General features: G+C 32.1%; 1 protein-coding gene and 1 long non-coding RNA gene across 3 annotated transcripts; both read left to right on the top strand.

Moving 5' to 3' along the window:
• LOC131668626 (uncharacterized) lies at window positions 1-2578 on the top strand. 2 transcript variants are annotated; one of them, XM_058942962.1, is made up of 5 exons: window positions 1-339; window positions 753-926; window positions 1429-1539; window positions 1882-1991; window positions 2073-2578. In XM_058942962.1, the coding sequence occupies exons 1-5, from the start codon at window positions 277-279 to the stop codon at window positions 2239-2241; spliced, it is 627 nt and encodes a 208-aa protein (XP_058798945.1). In that variant the 5' UTR covers window positions 1-276; the 3' UTR covers window positions 2242-2578. The 2 variants fall into 2 exon arrangements, 1 of the variants encoding a protein (XP_058798945.1); XR_009302302.1 differs by lacking the exons at window positions 1-339; window positions 753-926 and having other exon boundaries at window positions 1273-1539; window positions 1882-1987.
• Window positions 2579-4693: 2115 nt separating this feature from the next.
• LOC131668633 (uncharacterized) lies at window positions 4694-6053 on the top strand. Its single transcript, XR_009302305.1, has 3 exons — window positions 4694-5115; window positions 5321-5403; window positions 5480-6053. It is a non-coding gene; the product is annotated as an uncharacterized LOC131668633 (long non-coding RNA).
• The last annotated feature ends 8556 nt before the right edge of the window (window positions 6054-14609 follow it).

Genomic DNA, 14609 nt, shown 5'->3' with positions numbered 1-14609 from the left:
ACGACGTCGGCAGCGCTTAATGATAACACGATAAATGTTCGAATAAAAAGTGTCTGGGTCCACGAATGCCCATTAGACAGCGCGTGGCCTTTCGAACGGTAACGCTGAGGTCTAAAGTGCCATATCTTTAACTAATTAATATTAGACGTATCATCAAAACAGACGGGTCAAGGTCCTCTCTCTTTAGATTATCACAAGTCTAACTAATTAATGCTCACTCGGTAAAGTGAATCTGTGAACGTAATTTAAACAATAACATTTATTTAGTTTGCCAAAATGAAGCGATGCAATAAAAATCTGATATCTCTAATGTTTTTGCTCTTTGTAACAATTGTGATGGTGAGTATGAAAGATTTTTAATTTGAAGTTGGTTTCGTGGATACATTTAAACATATCCTTCATTCTTCGTAACTTGTGAATATTTATAATTTTAGAGGGGCAATTAATCAGTTGATATTGAGTTTTTAAAATAAATTAATATATTGCAATCATCGTTCGATGATGCGTTTCCGATTTCATTTACCGTTAATTCAAATGGATCTTAAAAATCATTAATTTTTTTACCCGTATTGAATTATGTAAATTTATATGATTGCATGTAAAATTTAGGATTCGAAATGTATTTAGCTAGTATTTTTATGCAATATTTTAATTCAGGGTTCAGCTTTTTATATTTATGATGTTTCATTTACGGATTCATTGTATTTCGTATAATTTGATCAGGTTATTTATTAAGAAAATTTTGATTTCAGAGTTCTAATGTAGTTCCGAGCTATACAACTTCTTATCATTATGAAAATGCTGCGATTGCAAAAGATACGGAATCGAACGAAATTGAAATGAATTCATCTATTTTCATAAGCCGTCTTTTCAAAACTGCTCCATCTGTACTAAGGTTTACTGAGAAGCATTACAATGAATTCGATGTAAGTAGTCTACTAATATTTTTGTTTTAATGAAAGCCGTTAGTAATTATCTATTTAATAATTATTTTATGATAGAAATTGAATCGATTTTCGTATACAACGTTTCAAGAACATACCCGTATATCAAATTTACGTATTTGACCACCCACTTCGTGTGGTCAAATAATATGTAATTTTGTGTTGGGGTATCCTGAAGATATTATTATAGGAGTAGCTAAATCGACCAATCTTATTTCAGACTCGCCAATGGTTTATGTATTTACATTATGCAAAGAATGTTGAAGGATATCATTAAAGCAAAGAATTATTAGTTTCAAAAATTGTTTTTCAATATAATCAAAAGATACATAAGAAATTTAACATAAATTATCAGCTTCGTGGTTTAGTTAACGACAACGGTGATTTAAAAAAATATATATTCTGCTATGACTATTTTAGTTTGTTATTGAAGTACTTAAAAGAAACTATTGGAAGTAGAATTTATTGCCCTTCAATTTTTTAGATAAGAAGTCTGTCAAGAGCTAAATTTCCAGTAGCAAGAAGTCTGGACCATCGTCACCTAAATAGCCATCACATACATTCTCCAGAGAGAGTACAAGACTGTGCAAAAATGGTTAGTAACAAATACATTGAAAAATTCAATTTTTTATGTACATCAATAAATTCTCAGTTAAAAATAAAACAAATTGAATGAGCACTTTACCGTGATTACTCGATGGGCGTTATTTAATTTTAAACATAAAAAATGTAAATATTAAAATGTATGAATATGTAAATATATGATAACTTCAATTTTTTAGATAAAAATCTTTCAGTTATGAATTAAATAATTATGAGACTTGTAGTACATGCTTTACTTTTTTATTAATTGCTAACTTGTCATCTTTCGTAGTACATATATCAATCTGAATTATTAAAAATGTTATTAGTCTAACTATATATGTGTGGTTTCTAGATCCAAGAAATTGCAGTATATCCAAAAGTGTCCGTCAATGAAAAGAATCCAGCTAAACTGTTAATTAGTCTTCCTGAATATAATTTTGCCCTACTCGCGAAACAATGTAGGTAGGAATTTCAATCATTTTAAAAAATAAGTCTGACTACTAAAATTTAATAGCATTATTAACAAATAATTTTTCTTTACAGAGGGCCAAGAGCTTGTATAGACGCTATTACCCCGGAACATAAAGTTTTTAAATGTGAAAATGCTTATATACTTCAAATCAGAGATACATTTGATCCACAAAAACAAACGATTGAAAAACAAAAGGTGTATATACCTAATGGCTGTAAATGTGGATTGCATGACTTATAAGCTGGTCTTATAATATTAAGCTGAATTTTCAAATTCATACAACAAAGGAATGGTGCATTGAATTAAAATAAGGTTTGAAAAATGATTAAAAATTAGAAAAAATGTCAGAATTTTCAAAATATAGAAATTAATGTTTCTATCATCTTGATTAATATATAAATAATGGTTTCCAATGATTAGATGATTTGAATTATGCATTATGCATAAAAATATTTTAATCTGCTGGTTGCATTACAAAAAATTGTATTTCAGCAATACCTGCTTATGCAAGATCGATGTAATATCTGGTTCATAAAATGAAAGTGTTATTGATTTGTCATTTGTGCCATTTATGTAGTTTTACTATACAAGGTAATTTATAAGTTAAAAAGATAAATTATCGAAACTTGTTTATCTGTGATAATATAAATACACGTATTTATAAATGCGTTATTTTAATTTTGATAAGTTAATTATATTTTTCAAGTTTTGTATTATAGTTTTTAGTTCATAGTAATAATAGTTTAGTTATAATATTTTTTATACTGACATTGTTAATTATGTGATTTCGAAACAAATTAATTGCACTAACTGGCATAAAAAAATTTATCTGAATGTCTTCCTACGTATTTTTAATATATCTCAAATATAGTCAAAGACTTTTTTCAATGACATAGAAATCAAATATGATAAAGTTGTCAATCAATTTTGAAAATTTTTTTGGTATAACGTCGCTGTATCAAATTAATACTTTACAAGAGGAATAAAAAAGTAAAACATGAAAATAAAAATAAAAATTAAAAAATTACTGTTATTTCTTTTTTGTTTATTTATAATATTATTACTTGGTTCCTTAAAATTATATATTATCAATATTATTTTAAATAGATAGTTTGCTCATATATGTGTGCAAATGGATTTACAAAATCAGGATAATTGAGTTTCTGTAAAGTATACGTCAGCCGTCAAAGCATAACTAAGCAATCAAGTGAAATGTTATGTTATTACAATAATCGGTTATGATATTGAATTTATTTTGCAAATACTAAATATGTTTGACATTTGAAAGTCGGTAATTCTAAAGATGTATTTTTTTTGTAATTTGCAATACGTATTAATCAATTGAGTATGTTCTGTGGATTGATAGTTTTATTTTCTTTTTGTGATATTTGTTCAAGGTAACTAATAAATAATAGTTATCAGATTTGCACTTTATGAATGAATTTATGATTTTCGGATAGTATTTAAAAAAATAATGAATAATTAGTAAATTTGCGCCTTAAATTATGAACCTATAAGTTAGATTATCATTTTGTTATCAGCAAATGTTCTACGTGTATACTATAACGACCAAATAGACGTTGGAAAGCATCTATTGCTTAAATTCAAAATGAACAGAGTTATAAAGTTCCAAATTCATAAATTCGTAGTATATTTCACTTATTTACAATAGGTTATACACAGACACCCACACACATATAACTCTGATAACTTTTTTTAACTTATTAGAACACCACTTTTTTAAATTTTACATTAGTCAGCCATTGCCCTTTCAATAAGAATCATTCAAAAAATATAGTAATGGTCTTATGTGGAGACTTTCAGAATTTGGAGTATACCGAAAGTACAAAAATGTTTTAACTTTGGTATTAATTAAAAATCAAATATATCTGATTTAGCTCTTTACAACCTCTACTAATTATATTTATCAAATGTATTCATATCATAAATTCAGAGATGTATAGTCCACTCATTAATATGATAAAAAGCATCATTTAAAGTTCTTTCTCTATTCTTTACGTCGCATCCATGTGACGCATTTTGCGAAGTTATTGTATCCTTGAAAAACATTGCATATGACGCGAAATCTATGTTGTTTCCTCCCTAATAGCGTCACAATATTATGGGTACTCCCGGTTAACGTGATCAATCGTGCCTAATAAGTTGATATGAGTTTAAATAAAGAGGTTCTTAATTGGTAGAGCTCATTAAGCAAGTGTCAGTAGTAGGTGGCTGTGGCAGCACATAGTTATCACATCATTCATAGTGCTAAAGGAATTTCACAGAAATAATCTGATACATGATGAAATATATATTTCTTTTGTTTTTAGTAAGTTAAACTACTTCATATTATATAGTAATAATTACATAGGAGTACTTTTAAAACTAACGGAAAAATTTCCTTATAAATTATATTTTACTTGAACTTTTACTGTAAATGACATTATGAATAATGCAAACTTTTAGTTATAACATTACTAAACTATGAAAATATTCTTTAAATAAAAGAAATTGTAATCATTATAATACAGCTGTGTAATATTTAAATTTGATCGATAATATAATTTTTTATTTATAAAATTGATGGTTTAAACTAAAATAGCAAAATATTTTATTTTAACACTATAATTTTTATTTTTCAACAGGTCCTTCCGAATGTACTCTGTTTTATAATCGGTGCTCACAAGAAATGGAAACATCAAGGATATCGACCAGATGTATGTAGTAGTCATTATCATATTATTATAATTAGCGACAATCTTTAACTTAACAATTAGATAAATCGAGTGGTATTTTATGGTGAATGAAACATAGAAGCTTTTATAATTACAAAGCTATAGTATAATATGAAATTATAGTAATTCTACATTCCAGTGTTTCAAATGATTTAATATTTTCTTATACTAATAGGAGATACAATTGTAAACCCTATAATCAATCTTATAATCATAAATTTTTCTCATCTTCTATTAGTATAAGAAAATATGCAAGTTATCAACAATGATTATGATATACTATTTTATTTAGGGAAATCATAATAAATCTTCTTGGCGTACATGTGTGAATACTATCGATATAATAGCTTTGAATGATGGAGAAAATTGTGCCGAAATGGTAAGCACATAATATTTTATTTTATTGATTATAATATACATTAAGAAACATTTCAACAGTTTTCCAAAGAAAATAGTTAATAATGTTATCAATGTATATTTTATTGAAAATTATACTAAATATAACTATTAATCTATTGCATCCAATTGATTACTTCATAAAATCATACTAATTCTTATTAATTATTTTTGATTTGTTGTCACAGTTCACGACAGTTAATATAGATGAATTTGAAATAACAGACGAAGTGACTGGCGTTACCAAAAAAATTCAACAAGTAGAGTGCATGTAAGTATTGATAAAAATATAGTAGCAAAATAATCATCCAATGAAAATAACCACATGATGATTATTATATTTGTAGTGCAAAATCAGGTAAAAAAAAGTGTTGTAATCATAGCAATCCACTAGATTATTTCTACTCTTGTGAACCTATAATGGGAAGTATATGTATAGGAAAAAAAGAAGATCATTGTATTGAATATTTGGATATAATTGTAAGTTGTGACTGTAGCTACCACTACCATAAAACTTTATACTAATACTTAGATATTAGAAATGATGTGGATAGATTTAGAAAAGAATATTGTTCACTTACATTTTACTAATAATCTAGTAATTAAATCACCTTAATTACTAGTAAAATAGCTTACTGTAAAAAAGTTCTATCCTGTAATTATTTTATCTTAGTATATAATTAATGGCTGTGACTATAAAAATAAGAACATTTAATATGGTTACTTTGACTGCGTTCGATGACATATGATTTATACGTTTGAATATAATTTTTCATGTATTCAAAAACGGTTTAACCAAATAATTTTATTTGAAAAATGTGTACTTGTTATTACAAGATTTTTAGTTATCATTGAATGCTTGAATTGTAATATTTACAATCTACTATTGTAACCTAAATATTTATTAATGAAAAATAAGTATTTGTCATTGAATAAACTGATACGCTTCTCTAATTAATCTTTGCATATTCTTTGTATATAATTAACAATTAAACTATTTGATATTAGAGAGTTAGGTAAAATCAAATAAATTCTAAACTGTAATTTTTAATAAACAAAATTTATTCAGCGTAATCAAGAATAATGATTTTCTATTACAATGAAATACAATGTTATTTATATTTGTAGATACTCAATAAAATTTTAATCGTTTATATAATTATTATTTTTAAACCACAATACATGTAACATTCCTATATGTTTGAAAGTGTTTTATATAATGTTCAGCAATGCTTTAACACAAGTTTAATTGGGTAATTGCTGTTTAAATGATTAAGATAGTTAAAATAATTTAAGTACAAGCATAATTGATCCTTTTATTTTCCTGTTATATCCTCTTATAATATATAATATATAATAATCTTATAAAAAAGAAAACCTACAAAATGAAGCCAGTTTATTCGTGATTGGCTGATTGGTTGAAAGATAGTCACGTGACCAGTTGTTATATACGATAGTATATATGTATGTTGTGTAAACTTATGAAAGATTAGTGCGATTTCCGTAGATGACTAAACGTTGAAAAAGTATATCAGTAATGTTGGAATGAATTGATTGATTTAATTACACGAACCTCAGAATAAAAACCGACTGATACGCCCAATACAGAAATTTGTTGTATTTTACTCTATGCGAAAGTTTAGTTTTGAATAAACAAAGTAGACAATATTATAAAGTAATAAATAAACAGTGATATTGGCTGTATTCAGTTGCACATAAAATATTAGGAAATTTAAAAAAATGCATTAATTACAACTATGAATGTTTACCGACGTATGTTATTTACATCGCGAAGGATATGATGATACAAAAGTACAGTCTTCTTAGAACTTATATTAGCTTTCTTTATTATGTTTTTGAAATTTTTCACTTTAGATGTTTTTTCAGTCCAGAACTTCAGACGATAAAAATTGTAAATTTCATTAACAGCACTTTGAATTATGAGTATATAATTACATATTTATTTACCAATAAATCATATCGTCGGGTGTAACATATCTTATATAATCATGGGTATATTTAATGTATATTGAATTATCGAATTTCCAATTTCGCCAATAAAAATTTTGATCTAATTCGTGTATTAAAATAAATGCGAAAAAAATAGGAAGAAAATAAACTCGCGAAGCGCTCTAAACGTCACTAGTATCAATAACAATTGAAAAAGTAACATTTCTGCTGCTAAAACTTGAATGTGGAAAGGGGAAAAGGAGAACGGCGCACCTCAAAAATAGAGGAAATACTCGTAGTTTCTTCTTCGAAGTCAAAGTCCGAAGGGCGTGCATACCTACACTTTCATGAGGGATAAGAGCGCAGGTTGCGGCAGATAGATGCAGCTAGTATCTCTCTCTCTCTCTCTCGGCTCTGCGAGTCATTAAAATGTAGCGAGCAAAAGGTGCTCGGCTGCACATCTCGCCCAGGTGTTGCGCTGTTTTTCTTTTGGAGCTAGCTTGTCGATCGCCTCGCCTATCGTGAATTCTGCGAATTTCGTTGGCAAGCTCGATTCTTTGACGCCTTGTGCGACGAGCAAGCGAAACGTTAGTTAAGATCTTGAATGTAGCTTAGAAATTTGTTATCGTCGACGTAACGACAAACAAATGTGACGTTATGAAATTTTTTGCGAATCAGTTTTGCGATCGTTCAATGTAACGTCTCAATTGAACGAGCATTCATTCCGCTTACATTTTTGGTATAACATGTTCGTACTTACTATTGTTCGCAAACAATGATTTTTCGCTGAACGCACATCTCGTTTCGTACAGCCAATGTACGTATCGGAAAATATGCGCTTCTCTGTTCTCATTCAAGGTAGATATAAAGGTTCATAAACTGACGAAAATGAAAACTGTTTAACCCGATTCTCAGTTTTGTCGATTGAAAATTAATTACTCGTATTAAAGTGCGCATCGGCAGCGATCCCTGTGCGTCGATTTCACATATTGTTATTGTTCTTTATTGTTCGTTTCTTTCTTTGTTGTTCACGACCTAATTCCTTTTTCCATATTTTCACAGTGAAAAGGACAAATTGCAGCCTAATATTGGTATGAAAGCAAAGCGGACAATCATGTCAAGGCTGCGAGAACTTGAAAATAGCTGGGCTAAGTGTTACAACATGCGAAAAAGCGAATCCGACGTGAATGAATCGCCGGGCAAGCCGCGAACGATTTATCGCGATTTGTCGGAGAGGGTGGGAGATGTATTGGCCGCGTTGATAATTAATGACGCGGCTACTATTTTCGCGGGGGTTGCTGCCGAATAACGCTTCTCTCTCTTGACTCTAGCTATTGCTATCGACAAGCGAATACTGCTGCGATATTGATGATCGAAGAATTCTGTAAATGTAATGACGCCAACTGAAGAGGACAGATGTTTCATGCTTCGTCGTAACTCTCTGTTTTTTTGTCTGTATGGATGAGCTGAGAAACAAAAGTATACGTTAACCGTCTCAGATTCAAGTCATAAAAATAGACGGGACAGCTTAAATCTTTTTTTGACATCATAACTCTGGAGCTATCTCAGTATAAACTTTTTAAATCAAGTTTTCTGTTTCTTTTCTCGAAGATCGTTTATGTCAAATGTTTGAGATTTAAGATTGTGAAAAATGTCATCTGACATAACGTTTCTCATACGCTAAGTTATTTAAATACTTATGTGTTGCATATGATTATTGAGTGTATATTCATGCACGTATTGCATCCACCAATGAATATATAGCCCGATGGTATTTCTCTCGACTCGTTAATATTTTAGTTTTGAAAATGTATAATACAAACTTTTTATATTTTCATTTGCCAATGCACATTGATCTCAATGTTTTCGAATTTCAGAAATACATGTGTTGTATATGAGAATTTGGATTTTAATTAAAATCGTGCGTATACATTTATACGCTCATAGATACTTTTCGTGAATCATACCGGGGAAAGCTTTCGTTTTGAAATTTTCGAATGTCAAAATGGCTTTCATCAATATAAAAGTATATTTATCCTTGTTAGTTATTTCTGAAAAAAGTACAAAATTAAGTAAAATATTTTTGCTCATATTAAAGAAACCTACTTTTCTTTCGTTCTTAACAGTCTAATTTAAATAAAAATTTACAACTCATTTTTTCGTGTTTTCAGGTAGACAAATTCAAAGTATATAGATTGAGAATGTCAAATATTGTCCAGGTACTAACGACCAGTACGGGCTTATTGCTTGAACTCCATATTAACCGAGAATATTTTGCGATCGGCGTTAACGAACCACGGGATCAATTCCCGTTGCGTGCAAGTAAATACACGGCTAAATACTCAAGAACTTCAATCTCGTGACGATAATTCACGTTCAGCAAGACTCGTTCCGACAAACAAGTTGAGTTGAATCAAATTTTTATCAGCTTTTATAGGATATTTTAGTTTTGGTGTTCTCATTTCAAATGGTATTTTTTAAAACAAGGAAAATCTCGATTTATTTATAAAATGGCGCAGAATCCATTGTATGTGCTGGTATTTATATCGTGAATTTTCACACTCGTGATTTTCACGAAAAATGATGTGCAAACATGCAAACATGTGGAATTCATTTACGGTCAAATAAATCCGCGCATCTATAACATTAATGACGAAGCAGGCTGCGCAACCGTTCACGATTGTCAAAAATGTTGTCGCCGTTGTATAGAGTCTGAGGCAGTAGCGATAAATTCTACACGCGCACTTTTGTCAACTTACCGCGGATATAAGTCGAGGATCGTTCTGAATTAACGGCTGATATATTCACGCGTTGCGAATGTAACATCCCGTGTTTGAATCATAAAGCTTGCAACTGGCCAACGTCAGCAATGAGAAGGCGTGACTTAGGGTGGAAGAATAAGGGGGAAAAAAGGAAGGCGGAGCCAAAGAACAGTCGTTAGAGTTAGCAATTAATCCGAGCGGCACAAAGGCGTCATTCATTTCGCTCTCGCTCGCCAAGAAATTGAGAGTCGGCCGAACTTGAGAATTGCTCGAATTGCCTCGCGGACTTACGATCAAAGGGAATAATTCTTCCGCCGTGTTATTTGCAGTTTTTTCCTCGCTTCCTCTCTTTGTCTTTAATTCAACGCTGTCACTTTTCAGTATTTCCCACCGGGGAATATCGCAATGTTAACTTGGGATTTTCAAAGTTAAAGTGATTTTTTTTTACTTAAATAATTATAAGAGGAAACTCACTTTCTGATTGAACGTGATTTTTTACAATTTTCATATGATGAAATTTACAAGTTTAACATACTCTCTTGGAGTATAAAAAGAATCACTTTATGTTGGAACCAAATCAAATAAATATTTCCGAATCTGCAAGCTCCAAATCACATTTTGAACACGTAGAATATTTCTTAGTACCAATTTCACATTAAAGATTCAATAACTGACTCACATTCTCATATTCTCATCGATGCTCAGAGGGCGCGTTTCGTAACGTAGTAAGGACTCCTATAAATTTATGCTTTGCGAGTATACATTTGCACTACATCAGCCGCAGGCTGGAACGCATTCACATGTATACCAAGTAGATCACACAGCTCGCAATAATCAGATTCGGAACGAATTTACTCCTAAGGATTATCACGCGAATCGATCGAACGTAGCGAAATAAAATACCGAGGAGGTATTGTCCTCGAATCAAACTTTTGTGCTTTTACAGAAGCGAACGTTCGCGCCTTCTCTCAACTGTAGACGACGCAAAAAAAAGGAAAAAAAACGAAAGAAATCACTCGGACGTAAAGTCAAAATAGAAAGTGCAGCGTGCCATGAAGTCAAAACACACACGTGCGCGCGAGAGAGGGATCGACCTCGTGTGGGGTAAAAGCACGCGTGCTCATTTGAAATTCCGTGCGCCAGCCGACAAATAAATAAGGACGAGGCTCCTTTTTCATGCAGGCGGAAGGGAAGGAAGCCAAACCTGCGGGGCCAACGCTCGCGCGTCACGTGCGCGCATATGTGCGCACCAGAGAGAGAGAGAGAGGTGCGAACGTAATACCTGCGAGCACCTTTTGCTCCATATGTGTGCACCTGAAAGCTTCGTAATGCGAGATAAGACGAGATGCATACGCTGATATAGAACTTCTCTCTGCTTCTACTTCTATTGTACGCATGCTCGGCGTAACAAGTGGACTTAGGTATGCTGATGCTTTTCGTGCACGACTGTAGGTGCGCATTGTTTTGTTGTGGTATAATGGAGCTTGAAAATTGCTTGCTCTAAATGAGTGAGTTATATCATGCCTCTTCGATTTCTTGATTATTTGGCAATTATGTGCTCGCGCAATTTGATTTGAAAACAATGATGTGGATGAAATTGATTGCGCGTTTTTAATTATTCGTCCATTTTTTCAGACACATGATTTTGCTTGTCGCGGTTTTTCGAACAAAAATTACGTCGATTAAGATATCCAGAATTTTTGCTTAATGAAAATAATTGACGACAAAAAAAATGCAGGATCGTATTCAGTACTCGTAAAATTATCAATGAAAAAACACCAATAGAGCTTGCTCCAAATGCACGATGTAATCGAGGATAGTTAATGAATGAAATGAAATGAAAGTAAAGTATCTACAGGGCCCATTAAACCTTAAGCTGCAGTATCGTACCAAATACGCGCGCGTGTGTGTGTGTTACATCGGGCTATAGTCATCACGGATTAATGCAATTTAAGCAACAAAATAATAATAACCATTAAAAAAAACTCAACGTAGATAGTTCACGACGTAATTAAAGAAAAGTATGCTAAACGGCAAATTCAAGAAGACATTGAACATTTTTTTAACAAAGTGCAGTATACGTATAAATATAAGATGTAAATTTTTCAGTTGTAAAAATGAACAATGCACCATTATCAGCATGAATTTGTAAAATGCGCTTAATTTATCATGGTTGTCACACGTAATTTCTTACACTTTTCTTTTCTTTATTCAATTCTTATTTTAGTTTTATCTGTAGCAGTTTCTTATAATAAGAAAAAAAATGGAATTTGATGTTGTCGCTGGCACGATGCTCTTGGTTTTATCAACATTTTTTCTAGTTAATTGTCAAGTGAGTCAGTTATCACGTGGCTGGCGATGCTTAATTTGAATTAGCTTTTGGTGCGGAAAATGCCAATTAAATTTCAGTTCATTTAATTAACTGAACAACGTGGTTTCGAGAGAGTTGATATTTGATATCAATTCTCACGTTTTATCGCAGCTGAGTTTATAGCAACGTCGAGGTAACACTGGTTTCGGTTAGCATGAATTTATGTTAATTGGAAATTTATCGAGTGCTTTTATATACATAAAGAATCATTGATTTTTTAATGTCACTCAACAAGTGTGCTGCGAATTCTATCAATGTACTTAGAAAAAAATTTTGAAATTAAATATTGAGAAACTTAGTTTTGATTTCCCGCTGATGATGTTGAAGAACGTCTTGTTTTTTTACAGTTCTATTCCAGTAATTCTTTAATTCTTCAACATTTTTAATACAAAGCTTAATTATATACCACATATAAATTCCACGTAAAATTAGCCAAGTAAAAAAAAATAACATCAAAACACACATAAAAAATATCAGTACAGTTTCGGGACAAAAAACCTCTCAAAATGCACGATTCTCAAAACCATAAAATACTGTCGATCGTTACAACATATAGTTTTCCGCAAAAGCTACGATAGTTCAGTCATGCAAGGCGCCGTTAATCCCCGAAGCCGCTTCGGAAACTCTTATCGCTTGATCGCGAATAAAACGCTCTATAGCGAAGACGAGTGTAGGCCGCGGCGGCGTTGGAATATTGAACGTGCAGCAGGTGAATTAAGACGCCCTCGGCATGGGATTCTTTTAATCTCAACACTGAATTTCAATGAACTGCCGTGATTTTTTACTGGTGCGACCTTTTCTATTTCGTGAGTAGGATTTTTCAGAACTTATAAATCTGAACTAGGTGATCAATTGGGAATAATATTGCAATTTATTGAATACTAAACCATTGTCCAACGCGCGTGCATGAATAAATATGCATGATCAAAAAATTTAATGAATTCCTTTTTATTTTTATATCATCCGTTTGGATTAATTTTCCATATTGGCAATATTGTCCGTTTTGATTTCAATATATATGGTTTTTTAATCAGGCGTATACTGTTCACTGGGCAATAATATAATCTTTCCAAATTATCCGCCACGTGGAGTTTTTCTCGTTATCACTGAGCAGTTACACACAGTCGAACAGTTGTATATGGATTTATCAGAGCACGACGAGTACGAGCGTCGGTAGAATGATCGTCGCAGCGCTGTCTGCCGCGCGAATTAATCCGATTGTCTATAATCGGTCGACAAAATGAATTAATCGATAGACGCATGCGTGGCTGCGCCTGTGATTCGTTTCGCATTAAACGTACGCGCACACGCATGGCGTAACGTTGCGCATAACGAGGTGCTAATGACGCGCGTGCACGCTGCTCGACGAGAAACGGTTCATCGTTAATCTTGGACGTTTCATCCTCGTCGTTCAACAATATTTGAAGTTTATTTGTTTTTTTAAAGATTATTATCTCTATGGATTTCCAGTTGAAGAAAGTCGAATAATTTCATATGAAAGGATGGATGCTTTTGTTTCAAAGAAAACACATGTTTCAAGGGCACTTTACCTATATTAGATAGTAAATTCAAAAATAACTTGCAAGATGTACTTATTAGGTACTTAAAACATAAACGTTTAATGTTTAAAGGTATTTAGTAAGTATATTCATTGCCTATTGTATTTGAATTTTCTATTAATCATGTCCCCTTAAGGCACGTGCCCCTTTTGGAATGTCACGTATTTAACAAAAAGCACATGCTTTATCGAGCTGGGTCCGATAATCACGTTCTACGAAGTAGCAAAATAGAGACAATCTTGGGAAATTCATGCGCGAGAGTAGTATAAGATCGTGCATAGCGAGTCAGCTTGAACAAGACGATCATGAAGTTCGACATAGTAAGTAAGAAGTTTACTCAGCTGAGTTATCAGGTGAAGCAAGTCTTTGATAAATCCATTCGTTCGCGCAAATTATTTTAGCGCTGGTAACAACCCCATTTGCTCTTTGTTAGGTGAAATACAACAAGAAAGTAAACAGTTTAATCGTGCTCGCAGAGTTTAAACTTTCATTCCCGAGGAGGAAGCAAAAGAGGAAAGAAAATTGCGAATAAAGCCGTTTCACTTAACTTACAATAATAAACTTACAAACAGAGCGTCCAATATTCGAGACGTATACTTGGCAGCGAAACTTTCTCAATCTCGCCTCGGCTGCCCTGCTACGTACGGAATACGACAAAAGATATCTCTCTTCGTCGAGAAAATGGGCGGAAACGCGAGGGCGAATTTAAAATGCGGAAGACAAATGCGCCAAGATTGAAAAAAAAAAAAAAAAACGAAGTATTGCCGACGTAACGCGTATGCGATGATGGCGGAGCAGCACTGCGGACGCGCATCAGAAGCTGGCACGCCGCGAC

Source organism: Phymastichus coffea, unplaced genomic scaffold (genome assembly GCF_024137745.1).
Source record: "Phymastichus coffea isolate CEN01 unplaced genomic scaffold, Cenicafe_Pcof_1.1 PCOF00081, whole genome shotgun sequence".
Taxonomy (NCBI): domain Eukaryota; kingdom Metazoa; phylum Arthropoda; class Insecta; order Hymenoptera; family Eulophidae; genus Phymastichus; species Phymastichus coffea.
Note: the sequence above shows the minus strand (reverse complement) of the source record. Positions and strands in the feature narration are given on the sequence as shown.